This window comes from Dendrobates tinctorius, unplaced genomic scaffold, assembly GCF_039654945.1.
Source record: "Dendrobates tinctorius isolate UK_male_01 unplaced genomic scaffold, ASM3965494v1 ptg000039l, whole genome shotgun sequence".
Taxonomy (NCBI): Eukaryota; Metazoa; Chordata; class Amphibia; order Anura; family Dendrobatidae; genus Dendrobates; species Dendrobates tinctorius.
In genome coordinates, this window is record NW_027361707.1 from 61083200 (window position 1) to 61110527 (window position 27328).

Below are 27328 nucleotides of genomic sequence, written 5' to 3' on the forward strand. Positions count from 1 at the left end.
CGTGTCATGAGCTATACAGATGAATATGTAAGCAAAGCGCCACATAGTCCCACCCACAGGCCTGATTAACTGAAAGCTGCAAATACAGGTTGAACAACAACCACAAGATGGATTTCCTCAACCAAGGTATCATTGTAATCAGTAGAACAGCGCTGACCTGACACTGTCTGTAGGTTACTGTGCACATTCTAAGTGACAGGTTCCCTTTAATATGCCACCACAATATTTAGTATTATAGTGTTCCATAGTTCTTGCTTTTTTCTGTTGGATCATAAAAAAACAACAATGTAAAAAATTTCTGTAAGCCTTTATATAAAATAAGAAGCATCCAGAGGTACAGTAAGATTTCAGAGAAACTTATCGGTGTCAATGAGGTTGTACGGAGCAATTAAACAATGACAGATGAGCCTTAGGACAGTATATTCTCCCATGGCACAGAAACATCACAGCTCCACTAGATCGAAATCATCAATGTATATAAAGGAAACTTATTTTCCCTCAGCAGATTGAACTATTAGGCCCCCTAAATTGGCCTATTGGAGCAAAGAAGTTTGTACTTGCACTTTTTTTTAGAATGAGTTTAAGTCCATAACTTATCTCCCGCCATTTTGGTGGCAGATAAGTGATGGACGACCATTTGCAATGGCCAAATTAATGAATCAATGGAAGAAATTCAGACGAGCAAATTTGTTGCCAAAAGCAAACTTATGTTTATGGCTAAAATGGTCGGTTTCATGGTTTCATAGGATGCACATAAACCTGTCCAAATGACAAGTTCATTGTACCATAGTGCACAATCCCAGGCTAGAACAGATCTGCCGTTTTGATGTTTATTTTTCTCCTTTTCTCTGTAATCTTATACTATAATTGATAATAACTGTTCAGGTCATGTTGACTTCAACTACCCTTTATTTTTGGCTTTTGCCCATTTTTGTCTCAACGTCCTATTCTAAATAGAAAGAAAAGTGAGAATACTTTCCATCTGTTATAATTATGGAGCATTAGCTGTAAGATTATAGATTGCTGCACTGGCAGAGTGGGAACACCTGGATAGCCAGTCATTTATTCTCAATACATCTGTTTTCATTGTTCTGGTTAGTTTCTATTAAAGGGGTGGTCCTGGACTTTTACACTAATGGCTTAGCCTCAGGATAGGTCTTGATTACCTGATCTGTGCGGGGTTCTACACTCACTACGCATGGCTATCAGCTGTTCCTGGTGCTGGCAGCAGATGACAATGCTTAGTTGAGGAGCTGCACAGAACAGCTCAGTCAGTGGCATAGTGGCCACAGCCAGGTTCTGCACATCTTCCCCTATTGATTCAAAACCCAAGATAAAACTATAATAAGCAAATACCTTGCAGTAAATAAATAAATGGCAATAGTGCATGAAAATAATATAGGGTTCTTAGTTAACATAATTTAGATAAAAAAATGTAAAAGCCATCCCACCACGTCACGGTGACCCTACTCAGGACGGTCCTAAACTCTAGTTTTAAAAGCTTACCATTTGTCAAGTGATGTACATGTGGATAAGGGCTGAGAAGTACAGAGACCCGATTCAGTTCTGCACTAAGGATAGCTGATCAGCGACGACTCCAAGTGTGGTATCTCCACCCATCAGATATTGATGACCATTTCTAAGTCTGAATATCTATGTAAAAATCTTTAACTGTCACATAGGTCATAATATTCAGAAAAGTGTTAAATTCCTACAGACTAGAATCATACCTTTACTGCAGTATGCACCCTGCATGAATCTCCTGAGCTTGTGGCGCCTAATACTATTTTACATAGGAAGTAACTGGGGCACATAGCTTTATCAATACTTAATGCTAGGTCAGAACAATCGGTGGCCACTATAGCAAGGGTGAGATAATGCACTTAATTATATCTTTATTAGGTTTTTCTTAGTAGTGTTTATCTGTGCTCAACATATTTGAATAGGGCTTGTGATTCTCAAAAGGTTGGGGAACTCTACTGCAGGGCATGTCAATAGATCGGAGCAAGTCTTATGACACACGATTGGGTCTTGACTCTCTAGTTGGTCACAATGCATGGACAATTTTTGCACTGGAGCTCTGTTGGTTAGGCTCACCTCATATTTTTCTATCCTTTTGAAAGGTATTGTTTCTATTTAAGGCAGATTCACCATTTATGGGGTATTCTCATATTGAATATTTTTGTCATCTACAGTATATGCCATAAATGGATAGTAGATGCAGGTCCCACTGCTAGAGAGCTTGAGAATGATGCCATGGTATTCATTGTTGTCAGTGGAGAGGTAGTCAAAATTCCAATTAATTTGTGTTAGGATTCTAACTACCTCTCCGCTGACCGCAGAAGACAATGTGGCGCCATGTTTCAGATTGATGCTGGTTCCTTCAATGTGATCTGCATTTACTATATTTCTATGGCATATACTGTGAATACGCAAAGTATATATTTCTGAAATATCAAACCACTTCATAAAAATGAGATGGGAATGCCTCTTTAAAGACTGTGTTCATATCTGTGTTGGAGGTCCCCTCTGTAATTTTTAATAGAAACAAATTAGTATACCACGCTGTGCTGTTTTATTTTTTTTCAGATAAAATGATAGAAACCAAGACAAAAACTTGATTCTGAATATATGCGAAGATGGGATGCAATGGGGCACAAATAGGATACTTGTTCCCTTTTTTCTGTACTGTTCAAAAATAGAATCAAGATGGATCCAGAACCCGGAATCCTGTTGCATACTGTTTTAAATTGTAAAAAGTGAAAAGGTAAAAACAATACCTTTCAACAGAATGAAGAACCAAGTGTGACTTATGAGACCAATGCAGTATTGAATTATGCTGGGGGACGGGTGTAATGCCGATGGATGTGGGCCCACTATGCCACAGGCCGGGCTTATCCTGGAGGGGAGAAAATAGGTGTCTACCAAATCTTCACTAAAACCTCTAGTGGTGAGGCTAGAAAGGGCTGCTGGTAGACACCAAGTAACACTGCGGGCAGTCCTGTGGAATGCAGCACCTCACCGGACTGTTAGAGGCATGTGCTAGTGATACAGGAGGGCAAAGACAACAATGAGGTCAGACAGACTGAGGTCAGGGCAGGCAGCACAGGTTCAGGATACTTAGCTGAGGTCAGGAATGGAGAAGTCAGACAGGATGGGTAGGCAGGCTAGGTCAGTAATGGGAAGCAGAATAAACACACAGAGCACCAACAGAACACTAGCTGGTTAAACAGGCTAGGAACTTACGTTCTGGTAAGGGTTGGTGGGAGGAGTTGCCATATGTAGAGCCTGTTCACTTGGGATCGGTGGTGAATCCAGATCTCTGCAGGACACAGCAGGGTTATATTCCTGCAGAGATCAGTCATGTCCCCCTAAGCCAGATGGAACTTCCATGCTTTAAAAGAAGCATAAAGGAGTGCAGAAGGAAGGAAATAAACCTCAGTGAAGAGAAACCACATGGTGAGTGGAGAGGCTCTGTGGAGCCAGGTTCCCTGACATTTTGTTTAACATGTATTTAAAAATCACAAAAATATTGGTTAATAATTCTACCACAGAAGAAAGTAGTGCTGCAACATGTCTCACAAATAAATTATTATTAATAATTTATTTATTAGTATTGGAAAAAAAAATAATATCAAAAGAAACTTCAAAAATCAGAGTAACTCTACGGAGGGCTAGAAAACATACCAAGGTTATGGAATGTATTTGCTTTTGTGCATGAATGAATCAGATTTCAATCACAGTGGGATACATATTCATGAGCTGAACATAATTGTTATAAATAAGTTACATAATGATAATGTTTCACCCAGCTTTGTCAGAGGGTGTTGACCGTTCACTGAAGCAATGCTAGGCAATGCAATCAATTTACAGAGTTGCAGTCAAAGGGTAGGTGCACACGATGTCTTTTATATTCCAGCGTACTCATCAAGTTTTTCAAGCGGAAGACGCAGAGTTTTTTTATTAAACGTCTTATTTTACGTCTTTTTCAATTTTTTTTTTTTGAAGGCTTGCTCTCAAGCAATTTTTATTTTACAATTGTATGTATAAATAGTGAGCGACTTCAAAGCAGAAGCCACCTGAAGAAGGGTCAGGTCAGTTATTTTAGCTGCTTTGTGGCTTTAGAAACCTAAAGTGGTTAAAAGTAGCTCAAAAGACTGAAGATACATGATGGCTGGTCATTTTGACGTACTCTTTTGATTGTTTCTTTAGCGCTTTTTCAGGCGGGTTCTTGAGGTGGACTACCTAAAAAAAGATATCGTGTGCACGTACCTGTGGAAAACCATTAGGCAATTAGTTCAAATCAATCTTCCTGCAACACCTGTCCAAGCTGGCTCTGAAAGTGAATATTCGTCGTGTGACTAGAGACTTTCTCCCATTTACTTCTGCATTCTTCTTAACTTTCTGTCTATAAACAATTTTAAAATCATGTAGTGACTTATCTGCAATGCGAGTGCCTGTAGGAGACGGCATGTCATAGTACTCAGTTCTCACATTTTTAGACATTCCTGGTGTAGAATAATCTCACTATGTAAAGCTGTTAACCCTCGTTTCCTTTTCTCTTGTAACATGAGATATTTAAAAAAAAAAAATGGATAATGAGGAATAATTAATTTTTTTTAAGATGACACTTTCTCCAAAAAAAAATTCTTAATAGGCACTTTTGGATTCAAAAATTTGCATAAGAAAAATTGAAACATTTCTGAAACGTCAAACCACTTGCAACCCAGGAGGAAGAACCGGAAATACGTTAACGTCAAATTTTTAAACGCTAGAGAAATAAATTATTTATTTGTATTTTTTAAAATTTTAAAAAATAAATATAATAAGTAAAATGAAATGTAATCAGATAAATATATTTTGTTATTTTTTTGAATAATTTTGAAAACCCTTTGCCCTTTAAATTTTAGCTTTCTTTTTATAATATTTTCTGCACAGATCCAAATCTGTTGGATTCAGCTAGTATGTTATTCCATCCAGCAAAGCCATTTGACATCAGATTCCCCCACAGTGCCAATACTCATGTAGGGATAATAGAGGCAATTTATACCATTTGATGAGCAATTTGGTGCTCCTGTCAACTTTTTACTGGTAAGATGATTCTCAGATCATCGGAGCAAACACTAGTGCTGTTTTGTTGTTCCCTTTTTTTATTATTAGAACCGAATGATGAGTTATTATTATAAGCAATCTTCGGTGACTTTGCTTAAATTTTTTGAGTTTCTAGAATTACTAAGATTTTTTTTCTTTTTTAAAGAAGACATCACCTGAAGAATTATTCTACTGATCATCTGACACATATACGGCTTCATAATTCTGTGCCGTAATTGCTTGCACAATTGCCTGTCCGCTCGCTCGGCGGTACGCATCCGCTAATAACATGGCAGACTGGGAAGATTGAAGAACCTTTTGAAGACTTGGGATGACATTACTGAATAATAGTCTCGATAAAGCCACTGCTTAGACCGTCTCTTGCCAATGTTATGGAATGCAACAATAGATTGGAGTCGCTATTAACTATTTTTCATGCGCGCCTCGCTAATTTTCAGAGAAGATATTTCCTTTTTTCATTGTGCGTTCTCTCTCTGTCGAAGACTTTTTGTATCCCTCCCCTGCTATTCCACCAAGTCACATACTGATGAAAGCAAATTCCGAGCTTACCCTCTTTAGGATCCACCATAGCCATAGCTGCTTATCTTCCGTCTTTTTCCCCTTAGAGGATAAGATCACTTACAATTCAGTATGAAGATCAAAAACCTGAAACAAAAGCTGTTCTATTTCGGTAGGGTTTATAGATCCTTCTTACTTGTGGTTTTCGTCCAGTGCATTTCCACAGTGTTAAATTCCTTGAGGAATTGTAATTTACTTATTAACCGCTCTTTACAGATTCATTAAAATGAACATTAATACAAATGAAGTGAAATCCATTTTGTACATAGCTATATGCTATCTAAGCTTAGAATTTAATTGCCTATATGAAATATCCTTACAGAAAGGCTAAAAGTACATGCCATCCATGCTCATTATTTTTTTCGACATAATATTCTTTTATATTTTAAAATGAAGAAAAAAAAATGAATTCTGTAGCTAGAGTAAAAGTTTAACTATCATTACTGAAGGACTAGAAGAATGAGGATTAATGGTAATGTGCGACTTATGGTCTTCACTGTACACACACAACCTATGGTTCATTGTGAACATTTTGCTACCTAAATGAGATCTTGTTAGAATGTAACAATTACATTTGTGGTAGCACAGGCACGTAGCCCCTGAGTCTTTCCCTTGATGCCATTGATCAGCACATTAAATTATATCTATCTTCCCTACACTGCCAGTGCACCATGGTAGCACAGGTACCTTCACAATCTACCAACACTCATGAGATACGTAGTATGATTCTGAATTTTCATCTTAGCCTTCAACTTTCCCCCTGTATATTCTACTTGACTTAATTGAACATTAAATGTCAAACATTCCACGAGCCTTAAATGGGTTGTCCAGTCCAATCGATAAGTCTGTAGGCACTCTATGTGACTGCAGACTTATGAATCCCCACAGCGGACCTACTGTGTGCTGCGGGGATTCGCCGGTTTCTGACCCGTATGTATGAGTGATACATACTCCCAACCAGTGGACACGGCATCACTCCTTAAACTTGTATTAAGCCAAGGCCGCGTCCCAACTAGTGATGCAGCCATCTAGTGGGCATGGCCGACTAGAGAGCTCAGCCTTACTCCATACAAGTATGTGGAGAGCGAGGCCGCACCCACTGGCCGGGAGTGTGTATAACTCATACCTACCCTTCAGAGTGACTGCATACTTATCGATTTGGAACAGACAACCCCACCATGAACATATAATAACTGTTGGCTGAACGTCTGTTTTAACGAATGTGCAAATTGCCTCTTCAGAGGGGTAGAGGACTTAAACTCTAATGCCACCTGAGCATTGCATGGCGTATAAGCCTCCTTACACTGACACACCAGGCATGTCACTCTCCACAATGGGAAACGTTACCCCATTTCCAAACTGGGGTGCATAAGGCCCACCAGTAACCAACTCCAGGGCCCCACTTTTCAGCTACATGCAAATGTGACATTATCCAAAATCACAAATTTATATTACATGGAACTGGGTAGATTGATAAATGAATAAGATGTCGCCTTTGTCTGTACACGTATATAGTGCCAAGTACTGCTCGTATAAGAGGGTGGTGGCCCATTCTTGCACATGGGTCCACTGCAGGATTCTCCTGTTCGTCTGTGGGCCAGTCCAAGCCTGCCCTTAGATCCAAGTCTTATGCCTCTCAATCAGCCACATCAGATCTCACACCTTGCACTGACGAGGGGCAACACCCTGAAACACTGTATGCAATTTTCGATTCTGGTTTTGCTTTTATCCTAGGTCACTTGGCAAGGGTTGGTATTGACTTTTATGATTGCTACTTCCAATAGGTGGCGCTAGAGTTCAAGTCATCTTCCTCTCTAAAGAAGTAATTTATATATTTAGATCCTATCTATATTGTAAGACCTCGCTGACCTTAGTCTAGTGTATGAAGACAACATAGAGGTGATCATGCACATCAGATTAATGTTGACCAAATGTCCTAATGTATATGGCTGTCACCCATCTTTCCATGTTGTAGGAAACAAGGATCAGTCAGTTGGATTCCATTATGCCCAATCCTTTTGGTCTCAGGAGAGAGAAGTCACCACCAGAGGTTTATGGAGGCACTTAATCTCTTCTTCACATTCAGAACACATGCAAGCTTGGCAAAGCCAAAAATGTCTGTGGGTGGCATGGCATCCACCAAAAGCTATTCAATGTGTATGGCCAGCTTAAAGGGAGCTTGTAATTAATGTTATGATTCACCATCTGAGAGGAACGTAACCAGTGGGAAGAGATTGATTCTATCACTGAGTGACTTACAGGGCTTCTTGCTTCTTTTGGTAAATCGCTATTTTATCTGCTGCAGCTCTGCTAGTCCTCTCAGGGATGACCTCCAGTTATGTAGTCTGTGATATTCATGAGCTCAAGCTAGCCTCAAGCTCTACCACCCATCGGCATCTTTCTGCCTATGCACAGTGTGTGCAGAAAGCTGTCAATCTATTGGGCAAGGCTAGACAGTGCTGATCAGTGAGAAGACTAACAAAACTGAAGCAGATAAAATGGGGATTGCAGTAAAACTAAAGTAAGTAGCCTAGTAAGGGGCATACCTCTGGAATTAAGATTTATCATCTTTTTAACAGAACTTTTAAATTATGTAAAATACCCCTAGAGCCGCCCAACCTCTAATCTTCAGCCTTAGGGGCTGAATCTTAACACCGAGCATATCTATATCAAGTCTAATGCTTACTGTATGTATTTCAGCTAAATTTATACATTTATATATTAAATTTCCCCTGTGCTCTAAAAGAGAAACATAAAATGGAATTTAAAATGGCAACTGATGCTTAAATTCCTTTATTTGCATACTGGAAATGTAAACGTTATCAGCGGTAAAGATGATGCATGCCATCCTTAGAGTATAAGGTCACATAAATTTTACCGCCATCATATAAATTTTGTACTAACATTTGGAAATTGTAAGCTCTGTTTGCTTTCTGCTAAGCTCCACATTACATTATTTATTAGGGTGTGGAAAGCACCAGCCAGATGTCATAAAAGTACAGCACGGACATACCGCAGCGTCAAAATAAACACTTTTTCATCAATAAAAGACACAAGCACAATAAAGCCCCACTCAAAACATTAAAATGATGAAAGTTTGCACAGCAGTGAATTATTGATAAGCCGTGTTAAACTGTTTCATAGATGGACAGTTCATTATTTATATGCTTTTGTGGTTGGTTTATGATATGTGCTTTGTCTTGTAGCGATCATAAATATGAAAGCGATCAACTTGCATTATTTAGGTCTAGATGGTTCACTGCTGATTAGGGTAAATTGATATTATGCCATAGTATTGTAATCACTTCACGGCATATCTATATTTTATAAAGATATTTATTCATTTTTACATAAATCAGGAAAGACAAAAGATATACCTGATATAAGTATTCCCAGACACCCCAATAGACTTGAAAATGTATGCATAAGCCCCCAAAAATGACCCAAAAATAAAAATAAAGCAAGACTGGCTTAAAAGTTTTGAAAAGTCACATAGTTTTTGAGCAATGTGAGGCTGTACAAAAACTTTACAACTTTTTGTGTTTTTACACAATTTTTGCCCAAGAAGCAGAGCTGGAGTAGGACATTGGGCATGACTCACTCATGATAAGTGTTGGTGTTCTTTATGCTATCAATCATACTCCAGTCCATGACTGGAGTAAGATTTATTGTGAGGTGCACTCGGAGGAACATGTCACTTTGCACCTTGCTTAATTCACTCTGAGGAATGCACTTCTTAATGATTCTGGCACTTCGCACTTCACCCTGTCCTGCTCATCAAGACCAACGTGAAAAACACTGGTCATTGAGAATCTGGGCCAATAGGTATAAAAGTCAAGAAGAGCTGCTGGAAGTTTTGGGGAATCACTTTCTTTGCTAAGAGCTGAAGCTTCTTCAGGGTCAAGTAAAGTACATGCACTATAGAGTAAAATTAACATGGCACAGTTATAATGCAGAATATTACATGTAGTACAAGTAAGGAGCACTACAATACATGTAATACAGGAAAAGAGCAGTACATTACATGTAGTATAGGTAGAGACTAATGCAATACATATAATGCATGTAGCGAGCAGTACCACAGATATAGTACAAGTAGAGAACTGTATGATACATGTACTACGGTAAGTGAGCAGTACAATAACTGTACAGGTAGACAGAAGAATAGTACATGTAGTGCAGGTGGAGAATAGTAGAAGTAGTACAGGTGGAGAGCTGTACAGGTGGAGAGCAGTACATGTAGGGCAGGTGGAGAGCAGTACATGTAGTACAGGTGGAGAGCAGTACATGTAGGACAGGTGGAGAGCAGTACATGCAGTACATGTAGAGAGCAGTACATGTAGTACAGGTGGAGAGCAGTACATGTAGTACAGGTGGAGAGCAGTACATGTAGTACAGGTAGAGAGCAGTACATGTAGTACAGGTGGAGAGCAGTACATGTAGTACAGGTAGAGAGCAGTACATGTAGTACAGTTGGAGAGCAGTACATGTAGTACAGGTGGAGAGCAGTACATGTAGTGCAGGTAGAGAGCAGTACATGTAGTACAGGTGGAGAGCAGTACATGTAGTACAGGTGGAGATCACTACATGTAATACAGGTGGAGAACAGTACAAGTAGTACAGGTGGAGAGCAGTACAGGTGGAGAGCAGTACATATAGTGCAGGTGGAGAACAGTACATGTAGCACAGGTGTAGAGCAGTACATTCATAGAATCATAGAATTGTAGAGTTGGAAGGGACCTCCTCGGCCATCTGGTCCAACCCCCTGCTTAAAGCAGGATTCAGTACAGGTGTAGAGCAGTACATGCAGTACATGTGGAGCATAGTATATGTAATATAGGTGGAGAGCAGTACAGCTAGAGAGCAATACATGTAGGACAGGTGGAGAGCAGTACATGTAGTACAGGTGGAGAGCAGTACATGCAGTGCAGGTGGAGAGCATTACATGTAGTACAGGTGGAGAGTAGTACATGTAGTAGAGGTGGAGAGCAGTACATGTAGTACAGGTGTAGAGTAGTACATGCAGTACAGGTGGAAAGCAGAACATGCAGTACAGGTGGAGTGTAGTACATGCAGTACAGGTGGAGAGCAGTGTATGTAGTACTGGTGAAGTGCAGTACATGCTGTACAGGTGGAGAGGAGTGCATGCAGTATAAGTGGAAAGCAGAACATGTAGTACAAGTGGAGTGAAGTACATGCAGTACAGGTGGAGAGCAGTACATGCTGTACAGGTGGAGAGTAGTGCATGCAGTATAAGTGGAAAGCAGAACATGTAGTACAGGTGGAGTGTAGTACATGCAGTCCAGGTGGAGAGCACTACATGTAGTATAAGTGTAGAGCAGTACATGCTGTACAGGTGGAGAGTAGTACATGTAGTACAGTTGGAAAGCATTACATGTAGTACAGGTGGAGAGCAGTACATGTAGTACAGGTAGAGAGCAGTACATGTAGTAGAGATGGAGAGCACTACATGTAGTACAGGTGGAGAGCAGTACATGTAATACAGGTAGAGCGCATTACAGGTAGTACAGGTGGAGAGCATTACATGTACAGTAATAAAGGCGGAGAACAGTACATGTAGAACAGGTATAGAGCAGTACATGTAGTAGAGATGGAGAGTAGTATGATACATGTTGTAGACCTGTCATATGTGCATACATGCAGCCAATCATAACCACTTCAGATAAGCACACTCAGTTCCATTATAAGCTGAATGTAATAATAATAATCATTATGACCCTGGAAAAGAGAAACAAATCTTAACCTGAGGCCATATTGTGACTAGTACTGCAGTATATGCCATATTCTCTCGTTCACTCATGTGCACACGTTTCCATCCTGCTGGCTGTACAATCTAACATGGGCACATAGTGAATTCTCTAGGCTTCATGACTCGGCATCAAACGTCCCACTGATTTAGAAAGTAATGTGAATGTCCAGTGTAAGTTTCGATGGAAGAAAAGATGAATAAAAGTCAGACCAAATGCTGCACTAATATGTTACATGTGCGATGATTTTCAGCACTGATTGTCACGTCCTGTCCATCACTCAATGTCACTCTTGACCACTTTTGTTGCCACGTTTGCTACTTGTTATATAGTATATCAGAATGACAAAGCTGCTCATGCACCGGGTATACAATGACTTTCGTGCCAAGGATGAGCTATATTCACAACTGTATGTAGCCCCTGTACAGAGGTCCACATCCCGGGAACCACTTTTTAAATGAAATAGTCCCCAAAGCACTTATGTCTTGCACCAGCGCTACTTCAGTGATATTGGCACTAGGTCTCTCGGGGCTCATGTGATATTGTTAGGCCACATGATTCCTGCAGCCAATCTGCAGACGCCACTGGGCTGCTGTGCGCTTACTACTTCTGCTAGTCCAAGGTTAGTCCAAAGGCATGAAGCAGAAGTGATAGATCAGCAGGCAATAGCAGCCACTAATTAGCTGCAGGGCCCATGTGGTATAACCCGGCGCCAGTATCCCCGGATTGGTGCCGGTACGGATGGTGATAATTTTATGTTTTTATTTTAAAAGGGGACTATTTAATTTAAAAGAGATTGTCCAGATAGTGGACAAGACGACCCCTTTAAAATTCATGTACATTGTATAGACCAGTGCACAAAGTCTGTTTGCGGGCTCATAGAGAACCAATGACTATGATGATAAGGGTGCTGTATTCGATCATGTCCACAGGTGGCAAACAATGTGGTTTTGTCAAGAATTCAAGTATTTAATTTTTGCCGTAAACTGTATCGTGGCCGCAATGTGTGAAGACTCCCTTACCGAGCGATTCTTTCTTATGCTACAAGTTCCTTAGTATATGTGATGAAACATCATCCAGATTATTACCCCCATATTCTCTCCTATGAAATGTATGATCACTCGATTAGTCCTCTGACAACTCAATGATTATACTGAGCATAATATAATATGCATCAGAAAAATATAGAATATCTGCATGATACAAAAGCCTCACATTTTCTCACTAATTTTTCCAAACAAGATACAAAAAACTGTAACATTATAATGCTCTTTTCACACCTGTTCATAATACAGTTCATAGTGGTGCACCGGATGGGTCTCATGGCACATCCCGACTGCACTATTCGCAAAAAGAAAGATAATACATGACCAAGCTCCTGGTGCACTGGTGCTGAACGCAGGTGGGAACGTAGCCTTTTGTCATAGCTGTAAGGGTATGTGCACACGCTGCGGATTCCGCTGCGGTTCCGCAGCGTTTTTGGCCGCTGCGGACCCGCAGCAGTTTTAGCTGCGGTGTACAGTACCATTCAAATGAATGGTATGTCAATTCTTTCTGCGGAATCCGCAGCGGGTTCCTATCTCCACCATTGTGGAGATGGTGAATCCGCAGGACCAAACCGCAGGCAAAACCGCAGATAATCCGCAGGTCTTTTGACCTGTGGATTATCTGCAGTTTTTGCAAAATCCGTGCGGATTAATCCGCAGCGGATTCCGCAGCGTCTGCACACACCCTAAGGGCTCGCTCCCTCCACTATACTTTCACTCTGAGTGAGGTCTGACAAAAAATCAGATCACACTCAGACCAATGTTATTCTATGAGGCTGCATGCAAGTCCAATTTTTTGTTCAGACTAAGTTGGTCTGAGGAAAAAATTGCAGCATGTTCCAGTTTGATCTGATGTTCGGATCGCACTCGACCATGCAAATCAATTGGTATGTGGAAGTCTACATCTGAGTACAGTCCAATTTTTGGGCTTCACAGAATGGAGAAGATGGAGACATTTTATCCCCATCTTCTCATTCAAGAGAATTGGAGCACACTATGATCATACTCTGATCAGAGTGTCATCAGCATAATCGGTCCGATTCCCTCAAATGAAAGAATCTACGTCCATCTGCACCTGCTATAAAGCTTACAAATAATTTAAATTTTTATAGCCCCAAAATCTTTTTAATAAAAATTCAGTTTGGTCAACTGTTAGGGTGTGTGCAGACGCTGCGGAATCCGCTGTGGATTAATCCGCACGGATTTTGCAAAAACTGCAGATAATCCGCAGATCAAAAGACCTGCGGATTATCTGCGGTTTTGCCTGCGGTTTGGTCCTGCGGCTTCACCATCTCCACAATGGTGGAGATAGGAACCCGCTGCGGATTCCGCAGAAAGAATTGACATGTCAATTCTTTCTGCGGTTTCAAAACCGCAGCAAATCCGCGCGGATTTTTCCGCAACGTCTACACAGCGGTTTTTTTGTACCATTCATTTGAATGGTACTGTACACCGCAGCTAAAACTGCTGCGGGTCCGCAGCGGCCAAAAACGCTGCGGAACCGCAGCAGAATCCGCAGTGTGTGCACATACCCTTATAGTTTTTTTTTCCATTTGTTTGTTCAAAATATACCTAGTTTACCAGTCAAAAGGTTAGTGATCCTTCTATCCAAATTTAGAAGTCATCATCCCTTGAGGTATAAATTTTCTCTCTTAGGGCATGTCAATTATGCTAACTAAATTCTGGGTGTTATTTTTAAGTATATACAACTAATGAACTATAAGTGTCCATATATACCAACCTAACTAACGATATATATTAAAGTTGACTAAAAAAGATTTGCAGGACTCAGATTGGTAGTCCATGGCAGCTGGACCGGGGCAGTCCGAACGTTGAATGCCGGCATCCTAGGAACTTCTTGACATTATTAGTCCCTCCATGATGACAAAATGTTGTGACGCGATGAATGACATGACATTGACTAGACCTCACCCAATATCATAATCTCCCGGGGGTCTATTAATCACAAGAGGCGCTCAAGAAGCCACCATCTGAGTAGGTTTGAACAATCACAATCGCAATTGTACAGGGACCTAAGAGAACTGTTCACACTGCTTGGCATCAGTCCTGGTACAGATGCCATGGAGTAGTAACATAGGTTCTGGATCTAGGTCCTGGAGATCTTTTTGCTCAACTTTATCATATATACTTGTAGCATTTGAAAAATTGTGGAAAACAAAAGTTTGGAATTTCCAGTGTAGATTTTTGAAAAGTGTCTTTTTACTTATTTTTTTTCTTGTATGATATGTTACTATATATATATATATAGTGACTGAACTTGCTTAGATAAGGTGTTATCCGCCATGCTCAGGTGCTAACTTAGTGACATCGGTGTGCTTGAATAATATGTTCGAGTCCCCGTGTCTACAAGTCTCGTGGCTGTTCAACATCCACAACACATGCAGGGATTAGCTAACAAACAGGCAATTCCTTCATGTGTTGTGGAACATGGGGACTGGAACATATTATTCGAGCACGCTGAAGTCACTCGGTTATCACCAGAGCATAAACCCAGCACATTTGCTCATCACTAATTTATACATATATACAGGGTGGGGCATTTATATGGATACACCTGGGTGGGCCATTTATAAAGTTGGATCCAAAATGGTCAACTTCAAAATGGCCACCATGGTCACCACCCATCTTTTAAAAGTTTTCCTTCTCCCATATACTAATGTGCTACAAACAGGAAGTTGATATCACCAACCATTCCCATTTTATTTAGGTGTATCCATATAAATGGCCCACCCTGTAGATCTAGTAGACTAATAATGGTTAAATCTGTTTTCTCGACATCATTTCTTCATGTGCTGACAGTCGCAGTGCAGTCCTTTATTATTGTTAGCCTAAATTGTTCTATCTGCTGCCAGTAATTATAATTTATCTGCAGCTCGGTGCCCTGTGTAACCTAATGACAGGCAAATACATGGATAGGCATCTTTTCATTTGCTCTAAGCAGTACATTTTACCTTTAATGATGCTGGAAATTCCAATACTATCTACGAGAGCATAGGTCTTTTTTTTGTTCTTTTTTTTTCAGGTGTTTATAATTTTCATATCATTTTGCAATTCCTCATTCATTGGGGATAATTAAACTTGAAACTGAAAGACCTCTATTTATCCACAGGTCACTGCGCACTCCTCCTGTGAACCTCAACTGCGATCTTGAAAAATATCTGTCTTAAAGAGCTAGAAAAAAAAAATGTGATTGTGGGACAATTTTTCATAGAGTCGCTCTAACGAGCGTTTGTAGAGAGTGACTCTGCTGCCTAAAAATTATGAAAGAAGCTTCAAGTGATGCGCATCGGAAACACTGGAGAGCCTTGAAAACCATTTATATATACATTTAAAGACATTTAAACTCCTTTTAAAGTATTAAGTTTATACTTGCCTTATTACAAAAAAAATGAATTTCACAAAAGCAAGACTGTTGGAATACCTAAGGAATCCATCGTTTGGTTAAAGTTTGCATTCAAAAAGGTACGCTGTATGTATAAATGGTTCTATTGACCGTTCACTCTTTTTTAAAAAATTTTTCTTCCCTGAATGCTTATAACCTCTTGTGATATCTGAAATGTACAATGTTACAAATAATTTGTCAATTGTTATGTACTTTCCATGCAACCGTTGGCTAAACTAGGAAACGACGACTTAAGAAGGAACATTTTTATTTTCTTATAAAATAAACCAATAAAATATATTTATTATATAAAGATGAATATTTATTATAGATATATAAGAAAAAAAATAAAAAAAAAATAATCAGAGCTTTAATTTAAAGCTTGAAACTAATGGTGTTGCCGAATAAAATGCATGTCTACACTCCGAACACAGGATTTTTTTTTTGGATTTTTTTTAAACATAATAGCAACTTTTTTGCTTGACTGAAATTAAATAAGTGAATGCACTACCAATAAATACATCACGTATAATTAGATAGGTCATATCAGATATACCACAGGCAGCCATTTTGAGCGTTCTTCATTTTACTATTTGCTAAGGAGGGTACAGGTAGAAGATAGTTAGCATGAACACATTCAAAAAAAATTGTTCTTGGATATATATCTATAAATCTTTAATAAACTGGCAGGAGAAAAAGAAAATGGAATTGTATAAGATGTAAAAATATTTTATGGGGTTTAGGGAAATAATAAAAAAAGTTTTTTTTTTGGAAACAGCACCACTCTTGTGTATGGGCTGTGTCTGGTATTTTGGATTTAGACTCAACTAATTGAGTTGAAAAGAAAAAAACAGCATTTTTCTAATTCCTGACGTCCCATTAAATGTTTGGAAATCGTACTCATTTGCTTTTATTTAGGGTTTCTATATAAGAGACAGAAAAATTGAACAGTACTAACTTTGTGGAAACCTCAAGGGGTTGTAGTGTAAATGCAAGTTTTCACCTATCCATAGGTGATAACTTTGTGATCCTGGGAATGTCATTTTTGGTACACCTACTAATCCCAAGAACGAGGCTCTGGAGTGTCCTTTTTGAATAGAGTTGCCTGTTCATTAATTGTCTATGGGACAGCAGAGATAGCTGATTATTTTGCTAACCATGGCAATCACTAAATCTGGCCATAAACATTTGATGCCTTTTGTCTGAACCATGCTTTGGCTGATCAATCGGCCAACAGTCATCTAAGCCAACTTTCCCATACACAGGACCACTCTTTTGGCCGAGTGCTCCAGTGTTCTTTTTGAGAAAGCCATTGGCTGACATGTTGATTTGTGTCTTATCTTCGGCCGAACAAGCAATTGTCAATCTAAAAATGGACATGAACAATCGACATATCTCACGGCCATAAGTTGGCAAGTGACCCCATACACAGTAGACCATTGGCCGAACCCTTTGATATTGGCAGGTTTGGTAGACATTAGTCCAATGTGTTTGGCAGCCTTTAGGCAATTAATAGATTAGTTGTGAATATGTGGGACCATAAAGGAACTCCAAAACCTCATTCATGAGACCAGTTTGGTGCTCTGTGGGGGAACATTAGCGATTGTCAAGTTATCCTCCATCCTGTGGCTAGATGATAACTTGCATTCAAGGCACATTGCTTAAAAGAAGTCTCAATTAGATTTTAATAATGTATCAATATACTACAAAACAGATTTTGTTTCTCCTCTAAAGATTTTCTATGTGTCTCTTATGTTTAATGACCACCCAGACACATTTGTAAGTAGTAATTTTCTGCTCCCAAGGTCTGCTTTTCATGAAATACAAGGATAGGGGTGCCTCCTTCTGAAGTTTCTGTTGACCTGTCCTGCAGTCTATAGAAGATGTCAGAACAGTTCTGCCTTTGTTTTGCAGTAAACAATCTCATTAGCATATCACATGGTTAAAGTTTGTGAATACATTCTCCTTTTTACAATTCGTATTAGAAGCCTGGGTATTTTGTGTCCCCCAAAACGTACAGCCACAAACATGAAAACTAGTGCAAACAAAAAGCAACTAGTCTGACTTCTTTGAGCCATGCATACTAAATAGCTGTGTGCTAAACCTAGATTTAGTCAACAGTTATCATTCCTGACCTCTCCCTCCCCCCATTTTTATTCTTTTATGTCAACAGGGAAAGTGAGCAAACTATTGCTCCACACCTTTGACAGTGACTAAAATCCCTATTTAGATGAGAAAATTTTGGCCATCAACTAGCACCAATTGACTACATACAAGTCGATCATTTATTTGCCTTGTCTATGAGTCATCGAAAACTTATAGGAATAGAACAATCATTTGGGTTCCTGTACAGAATAATGTTTTTGGCAGCACATTCCCTATTTAATGTGATGAGGTAAATGATATTTTTTTATGCCAGCCAAAAAAAATCTGATCACTCAACGGTCAAAATTTTATTTGATCATCGTGTGATGATGGGTCAACCATCAGATCTTCTAAATGGGTCATTCTTGATAGTATGTCCTGGAGTTCCTGGGAAAGTGACGCCAGAATATTTCCATAATTTGCTGGTCCCATCAAAAACTGCAGGATTTGCGGACTTACACCCAATGTTTATGGGAACTCTTAGATCATCATCTGACGTTGCCAAAATTGGCAGGTCCATGCAGCTCTAATCCAGTATTATGGGCAACTCTAGTAGAATAACAGCTAGCACATGGTTGTTGGCTGTGGGTGGCACCTTTACTTTTTGTTTGCATATGTTTTGTTTTCTTTTTAATTGAGGCGTTAAAACGCTCAAAAATAATGTTAGTCTTAGCCCAAAAACTTAAAAATGCACTAAAATGTATCAATGGTATATATTTAATTGTATTATTAATGTTCAAATTATGCAATCAGTGGGATAAATAACGATCATGAATGACAGAATAGTCATAAAATATTTTGGAAAGTATATTTTCTTAGTTTTATACTATTGCTGTATTAAATTGCGAAATGTGTAAAGTCAAAATTTGTAAAAGTCACAAAAAATAGAGCTCAAATTTTCCAAAACCATAAATAACTTTCCAGAAAAAATTTAGAAATGGATAGTGGTGTATTGTTCTTAGATTTTCATGACTTTCTTCTAAAACAAGCCGTAAGTATGGTTAAAAGCCTCTTTTATGCTACTTAGCATGGTTGACTATTCAGCTTTTCTACAGACCATAAATAAAGAGCCCAGGTAGAATATCTGACATCTAGATTCTCGATGTCTAGTGCTCCCATTTGGGAAAGTATTGTTTCAGAACAGGAAAACTACCTCTAAAGGTTTAGCCATTTATTTTCCACCAAATAGAAGCAGCCAAAAAATATTGAATCTGGAAATATGATTATGATCTGGAGACTGTATGAGACATGAGAATGTAAACTTTTATTGGATAATTTGGCTAGCTTTTATTGTTTCTATCAGCAAAAATTATTTATACTTTTTTCTGTGTGTAGGTTTCCAATTACTGCCAATAGATGTTCACATTTGGATCTGGATTAGTAAATGCTATGTACAGATGTATGCAAATCTCCCCCTTAGTGGTGGTCACATACAGCCAAAATTTTTACCCGCACCTAAGTGGAGAAATAAGGGAACAGTTTTTATTGAATTAATTGGCTCCATTAATAATATGTATGTGGCTGGATTAAGATAAAATAAAGACAGTGGAACACATTTTTCTACTTTAAGTGCATGTCTCTTTTTGGAGAAATTTGACTCATTTTGGCACCAAGTAATTATTTAGTCTTTAGACCTATATATTATGCTCTTAAAACACTACTTAAAATGGTGGCTTTGTAGTGAGGTGCTGCATTAGCTGGAAAGGGACGTAGCTAAGAATGTACCAACATTTTGGTCAAAAAGCATCTAAAGGCAAGGCAAGATGGAAATGGCAGAAAATTATGCAAATATTTTAAAAAAATGCACCAAATTTAAGATCCAGCATGAGCTACAAAGATGAATGTAGTGTACCTTTAGATGGTCTAGTCTTAAAGTGGTTGTCCGGTGAGAGCTATTGTCACTCTGTTTGACTGAAGACTTCTTAATTCTTAGAGTGCGCGCACTGCAGGCTGTCAGGGTTGCTGGTGAGAGAGTGAGGTCGTATGCCGACGTGACTTGCTCGGCCTTGTCTCATTTACTTCCATTGAGGTAGACTTAACCAAGAAGTTGTAGGAGAGATCAGAGCAAAATAGGGTCTTATCCGAGAAATATAGTAAGCTTTACGCTCAGATTTAAACTCTCTTGTTCAATCTGTTAAGACAGCATATAATATGAAGAGTCAGCTGCAGCAGATGCACGGGTCAGCAAGTGACCATCAGACATCAAAGTTAAAAGGGATTAGTGGACAATTTCCGCTCTGCCAAAAGGATTGAGACGCATATCCCAGTGGAGTTTAAATAAGGTGGTGGTTTATTCTACGCATTTTGAAGTATAGAGTTACTTCTTCTTCAGGAAAGACCACATGTATGTATATATGGTCTTTCCTGAAGTAACGCTATATTTTGAAATGCGTAGAATAAACCACTTCCTTATTTAAACTTTCATATGGTCTTTCCTGAAGAAGTAACTGTATACTTCGAAACGCGTAGAATAAACCACCACCTTATTTAAACTCCACTGGAATATACATCTCATTCCTTTTGGCAGCGCAGAGATTGCCCACTAATCCCTTTAACCTTTGATTGAGGTAGACATAGCATGTCTAGTTGGAATGTGGCCGGAAGCATTCAGTCGCTTAGGCTGGGGTCACACTGTGTTAATGCAGTCCGTTTAACTGATTGCATTATACCGCAGCATAACGCGATGTAACGCGATCCGTTAACACTGCCATTCACTCCCATTATCGGGCGCATCGCTAACTCATGACATAATCGGCATGTGCTAGCGATGTGCTGTCATTCTGTGATGGACCCTCGGATGCGGTCTGCAGCATCTGGGGGTCCATCACTGCTAGCGCAGATGAAGCATCAGCACTAGCGGTATAGCATAACGCGATCGGGTTATGCTATAGTGTTAACGCAGTCCGTCAACGATATGTGTTGAACAGATTGCATTAACGCAGTGTGACTCCAGTCTTACATGCGATCTCATCACTGCCCGCTCTTTGCCTCAATAAAGGAGAATCCTGACAGCGTGTGGTGGTCAGGCTGTAAGGATTCAGAAGTCTGCAGTCACGTGACTTCTATCACAAGATTGGACACCCCCTATAAGTGTATTTTGGCTATGTATTAGACCAGATTAGTAAATCTGCCCCAATGTTCTCCCATGCAGTCCAAATACATTTTAGCTCCTTAACGATTATGAGAAGCACTCAGGGCGTCGTTTTGCCTAACACACACTGTCGTAGTTTAAAAGAAAATGCTACTTTCATCATTTCAAATTTTAAAGCGATTATTCCTTGTAAGGGAAACATGAAAGACCAAAATTGTGATAAATGTCGCTCTTAACTGAGCTATTACTCATATAAGTGCAATCCTCTGGGGAGGTGATTCTGCTCTGAACTGCAACTGAAATATCAACACCGATATAGGTACAAACTAAAAGGGAACTAATTATTGTTTTTACAGTAATACTTTATGGTGTGCTGCAACAGACTGTAACCCGCAGCTCTCATAGGAGGTGATTCATTAAGCTTTGTTACCTGGTAATGTTTCCTTTTGGGCCATAACAAAAGGTAGGAAAGGGAATTCAAACTATATTTCATGTAAAGGATTTAAAATAAAATCCCCAAAGGATTGGGTCGTTTCATTACAAAGGGATTTATATGTATATATATATTTTTTTTTGTTTAGAATTTTTTTTTAACTAGGCCAAAAAGGGAAAAAGCAAACTGTAAGTGATTGCAAAAGTGCAAAATATGGGTTATTCCTGTCCAATCAGTATATCATGTTATTTAATATGACTGTCTTACTTTTGTTGGCTTAAGTACATTGAAATTTCTTTTTTTATTACATCGAAATAATTTACAAGGCAAACATTTAGCCTTTTTTTTGTAAAAAAAAATTGACTTTGTGTATTTATGAGACATCATGCAAAACTTTTTATTGTTACAGAAATACAAAACTGCTGTAATTGCAAATGCCGTGCACATTTGATGAATAAAGTGAATTTTTCTATTAAACCTTAATTTTTTTTGTCTATTTTACTATCGTATTGGGTAAAAACTAAAAATTATATAAAGCGAAGTCTTTAATATCTGGAGCTGACTGCATGAAGTTACCGAAAAGTACTGTGGCTAAGACATTCTTAAAGGTTTCAGAAATTCTTAATGACTTCATAAGACTTCATGATCTGCTGTCGGTGCAAAATTGAAGGATAAAAGAAAATTTATTCCTGATGGAAAAAAAAAATGCCAGAAGATTTGAAAGGCGTAGAATTAAACTCTGTAACACTATTATTTTATGAGCAGCCCCAAATGAGTAAAAAAATATATCTTAAAATATAATCATATCTGCCATTTATTGTTTTAATTTTCAAAGATTATTATGGTAAATGAGTCACCGGAGGATAATTGGGTTACAGTTAGTAATCACAATGTCTAACGCTGTGGTCACACTTCAATATGGTTTGTTGAATGTATTTTGCTGCCATTTTTGGAGCGACTTAAACAAAAAAAAAAATTAGTATTTTGTATTATCTACTTTTTTCATTGTTTAATTTCAATTGTTTATTTTAATAATTTTATTTTATTTTTTTGTTGATTTTATTTCATTTTTTTAGAAATAGTGTTTTTTCCTTTTCTTTTACATCTAGAAAGTGTTGATTTACTAGCAGTGCTCATTCCTAAAGTGTGTAGGTGAGGTTGTACATGTTTTGGTTCATCATGCCTTGTAAGAGGCGCGCCCACCATTAAACTGCATTCCAGGTGTGGCTGCTTACCTCCAGGCTTAGTAAGTTAAGATAAAAGTGTTGACTTGATTATGTATGCTACCAAGGGAAAAGTTAATGAGATATTTATCTCATTAAAGATAAAGAAAAAATATATAAAAATAAGGATTAATATGATTTACGTTGAACACGTAATAAATTGGGTGTCATCTCATTGGATGTCATGTCCTTAGTATCTATCCTTGCTGGAAAAAACGTCTAAACCAATGGATTTAATGCAAGCCAAAACAGAATGTCTGTATTATATCCTGTAATTTTCAAGTGAGTCTAAAGGAAAATTTCAAGAGCAGCTGTCACTTAATCCCACACCTGTGTATGATTTAATGTGGGTGGGAGGAGGGGTGTAATTGCAACTTAGGGCAAGCTGGTTTTCACGACTGCATTGAAAGGTCAAAGGCCCGATTTATAAAGACCACCATTCCTGATGACGGGGGTGATGGAGTCAGACTATACTGATTCATGAAGAGGCAAATGGAGTGCTGGACGAATGGTGCACGCCTTACCACAAATTCTACCCCATTCCCTGCTGGAGTAACATTTGTGGCGTAGTGAGTGCATCCTCTTATCATGAATTTGATGAACTGTGGCCACCACGCCCATGTTGCCCACAGCTCTGCCCACTTTGTATAAGCTGGGTGAGAATGCCAAAAGTTGCATAGTTTTTGTGCAACCTCCAGTTGCGCCAAAATGATGCAACTTTTTAAAGCTTTTTAGGCCACAAGACTCGCGTAAAAGGCTTGATGAATTGGGCCCTAAGAGCTCTTTCAGATTTCTGTCATCATCGATGAGATCTTGGAGCGCAATGCACTGACTAGCCATGTTTCTCCAGAACCAAGAGTGATAGCTTCATACAATTCTATGAGTCTGTCACGTTCGGTTTGGGAGATTTGCGATCAGTTGGTGCATTGTGATCCCAGATCAGACCCATGATCACGGTAGTCTGAAAGAGCCTTACCGCTGAGCTCTCCCCCATCCCTGTGCCGCTGCAGTGGTCTCACTGTTTCCCTGTATGATCACTTAACCTTCTATAAGAAGAAGAAATAAATTGAATACAAGAGTCTTTGATAAAAATAAAGTGAAATTTTATTAGTTACATAAGAATAAAAATTTGGATACGAGTGGGGAAAAATAACCAGAAAGAAGCGTATGTGAAATCCAGGAAAGTTATATATACATTTTAAATCACAAAGTAGAATACCTGATTATGATGATTATATACCATATTAAGTGGAAAGTGCATGCAATAGCTTGAGTGCCTGGATAGGAAATTTCTGGACAAGATGTGACAAATTTCATATATTATAATACAAGTAAGGAGAAAATGGATGTCCTAAATAAAGTGCTTTGTGCACAAGGCAAGTATCCTATGTAAAGTACATGTGCACATGCATATATATTTCTATGGGACAATAAATACAAAAGATAACCGAGGGGTATGCATGAGCCCCATATAAGTAAGTATCCTATGTAAAGTGCATGTGCATATTCATGTATATCTATGGGCCAATTAATATAAAAGATAACCAAGAGGTATGCATGAGCCCCATATATTAATGCCAACAAAGTAAGGATGGATGTGCATAAACTACAATTAACTGTAAGATAAAGGATATGGAACTGTTCCTGGATGCGTCCACCCCAACGCACGTTTCGGCATCTGCCTTCTTCATGATCACTTAACCTTGCAGGATAAACATCTGTCACATGAAAAGCCTTGCTGCTTATATGATCAATTTCGAGTTCTTAGAAGTTTAACAGCAGTTTCCTAGCAAGAACAAGTGATTGCGCACGGAAACAGTGAAAAGAGTCCATTATCTGGAACGTTGGCATTAAAAGCTGCACCATGACCGCCGTGTGTGAATGTAGCCTAAACGTCAGTGATAAAATGTAAATTACTTTCCAGAATATTTCTTTAGCAATATTTTTTGTCTGTGCTTGTTAGCTTTAGATCATTTGTATCCCACTTGCAAACATATTATCATTTTTGAATTGTAGCCCAGTAAAGTGTGGGACTCTGATCAATTTGTTATTCATTGCAGAAGAATGAAACAAGTTTCAAAACAACCTGATAAAATATGGTTTCAACTTTTCTCTTTTAATTGCTGCTTTTTGAATTTAATGGTAATAGGCGTAACAGTGAATTCTCATTTTGATATTTCTCTTGATTAGAGATTATAAGGGCGCTGTACACAATGCAGATGACTTGCAGTTTAGGGATAATGGTTAGTGTTGTTCGAGCACTGAAATGCTCGAGTGCTTGGTACTTGAATCGAGCACTTTGAACGCTCGGACGTCCTGGACTCGAGTAGATAGCATGATGGAATTGAATATGAAACTCGAGCATTTTTGCGGAGGACAGACGGTGACTCTCTCTTTTTCTTTCGTCCTTGCGCTCCCAGCAAGAGAATACCCCACTTCACTGCAGCGCAGCTCAGATAATCAAATGAGCCTCTTATGAGGACTGGAGCACCACAAAATACTCGGCACTGCTCGATACTCGATCGAGCACCCCAATGCTCGATTTAGTATGGAGCAGTGACCATCACTAGTAATGGTACACCTTGAAATATAATTATAGAAGGATAGGGAAAATGAAGGGAGGTCAGCTCACCAGTCTCGGTTGCGATCCATAATCCTCCTGCGCACGGAGTCACCTTGATCAGGGGTGTTGACTGAAGCAAAATAAAGAATGGAATCTCCAGCGCTGGACTTCAGTTAAAAATACATCATTTATTGTAAATTCTTAAAATAGAACAGAAAAAAGTATGGATAAGGACATACAGGCAGATGGGGTCTCTGGTGGTCTCCAACCAACGCGTTTCAACCTAGAGGGTCTTACTCATGGTTCACACTAGACCAATACTGACGACTACAAATAGTACAAAAACTAGTAAATCACAGGTGTTGGACAAAAGAATTAATGAAAATAGGGAGTATCCCTACCAGTTAACTCTTGCAAACACTCAGCCTAATGTGGAGCTGAAACAAAAACTTGTCGGAAAAACAAAAAAAAAAAAAAACAAAAAACAAAAAAAAAATCTAATAAAAAGATATCATAAGAATATGATAACAATCACAAAAATTATCAGAATAACCAGAATTGAATAGGACTAAGTAGAATGTAAATATACAGAAGAAAATATCAATCTAATTGCAATATTAAATCAAGTCGTTTGTTCAGACCTAATGGTACTCTTGTATTTAATTTAAAAATCCAAAAGGATTCACGATTTAATAATTTTCTCCTGAAATCACCTCCCCTAGTAGATCTATAGACTTTCTCTATTGCTATAATTTTGAGACTATCAGTTTTACCTCCATGAACAGTTTTACAATGATAAGAAACTGCTGAGATATTATAATTACTACTAGTAGCTTCTGACAAGTGTTTCCTAATTCTCTTTTTAAGAGGTCCTATTGTGCAGCCTACATATTGTAGGTTACAAAAAACGCATTCAATAACATATATTACTCCTTCTGAATTACAATTTATGTGAGACTGAATAGGGTATGATATGCCAGTAACACTAGATAAAATGTAAATTACTTTCCAGAATATTTCTTTAGCAATATTTTTTGTCTGTGCTTGTTAGCTTTAGATCATTTGTATCCCACTTGCAAACATATTATCATTTTTGAATTGTAGCCCAGTAAAGTGTGGGACTCTGATCAATTTGTTATTCATTGCAGAAGAATGAAACAAGTTTCAAAACAACCTGATAAAATATGGTTTCAACTTTTCTCTTTTAATTGCTGCTTTTTGAATTTAATGGTAATAGGCGTAACAGTGAATTCTCATTTTGATATTTCTCTTGTATAGAGATTATAAGGGCGCTGTACACAATGCAGATGACTTGCAGTTTAGGGATAATGGTTAGTGTTGTTCGAGCACTGAAATGCTCGAGTGCTTGGTACTTGAATCGAGCACTTTGAACGCTCGGACGTCCTGGACTCGAGTAGATAGCATGATGGAATTGAATATGAAACTCGAGCATTTTTGCGGAGGACAGACGGTGACTCTCTCTTTTTCTTTCGTCCTTGCGCTCCCAGCAAGAGAATACCCCACTTCACTGCAGCGCAGCTCAGATAATCAAATGAGCCTCTTATGAGGACTGGAGCACCACAAAATACTCGGCACTGCTCGATACTCGATCGAGCACCCCAATGCTCGATTTAGTATGGAGCAGTGACCATCACTAGTAATGGTACACCTTGAAATATAGGTGCCTAATCTCTTTGGCTTTTATGTTTTTGGTCATGCATGCTGCATAGTTTGAAGTACGTGGTAATTTTCATGACTTTCCTACACCATGTAATGGCATCTTATATGCATACCTATACAGTAGGATACATGCATCTCTACAAAGCACTGCATATGGTGTAGAATGAGTATAATTACTTCTATGTTGGGACTGTTAAGAATCTCAGCTTAAAACATTATCATAGGGGTTGTGTCAATCAGTTATCCCCTTATTATAAGCACTTAGGGCCCCGGCACACATAGCGACACACCAGCGATCCCAACAAC

At 38.7% G+C, this 27328-nt stretch overlaps 1 protein-coding gene across 5 annotated transcripts in view; it reads left to right on the top strand.

Moving 5' to 3' along the window:
• The window catches only part of PCDH7 (protocadherin 7), a 1192777-nt gene that overhangs the window by 29775 nt on the left and 1135674 nt on the right, over nt 1-27328 (top strand). For 2 of the 5 annotated variants that reach the window (XM_073574720.1, XM_073574719.1), the window contains one exon: nt 15615-22039. The exons of the other annotated variants lie outside the window; for them this stretch is intronic. Coding sequence is in view for 1 of the 2 variants with exons in the window: in XM_073574719.1 (XP_073430820.1) it covers nt 15615-15656 (42 nt within the window). In the remaining variant the exon portion in view is untranslated. Of the gene's footprint in view, nt 1-15614; nt 22040-27328 lie in introns of those variants that run through there. 5 annotated transcript variants of the gene reach the window in all.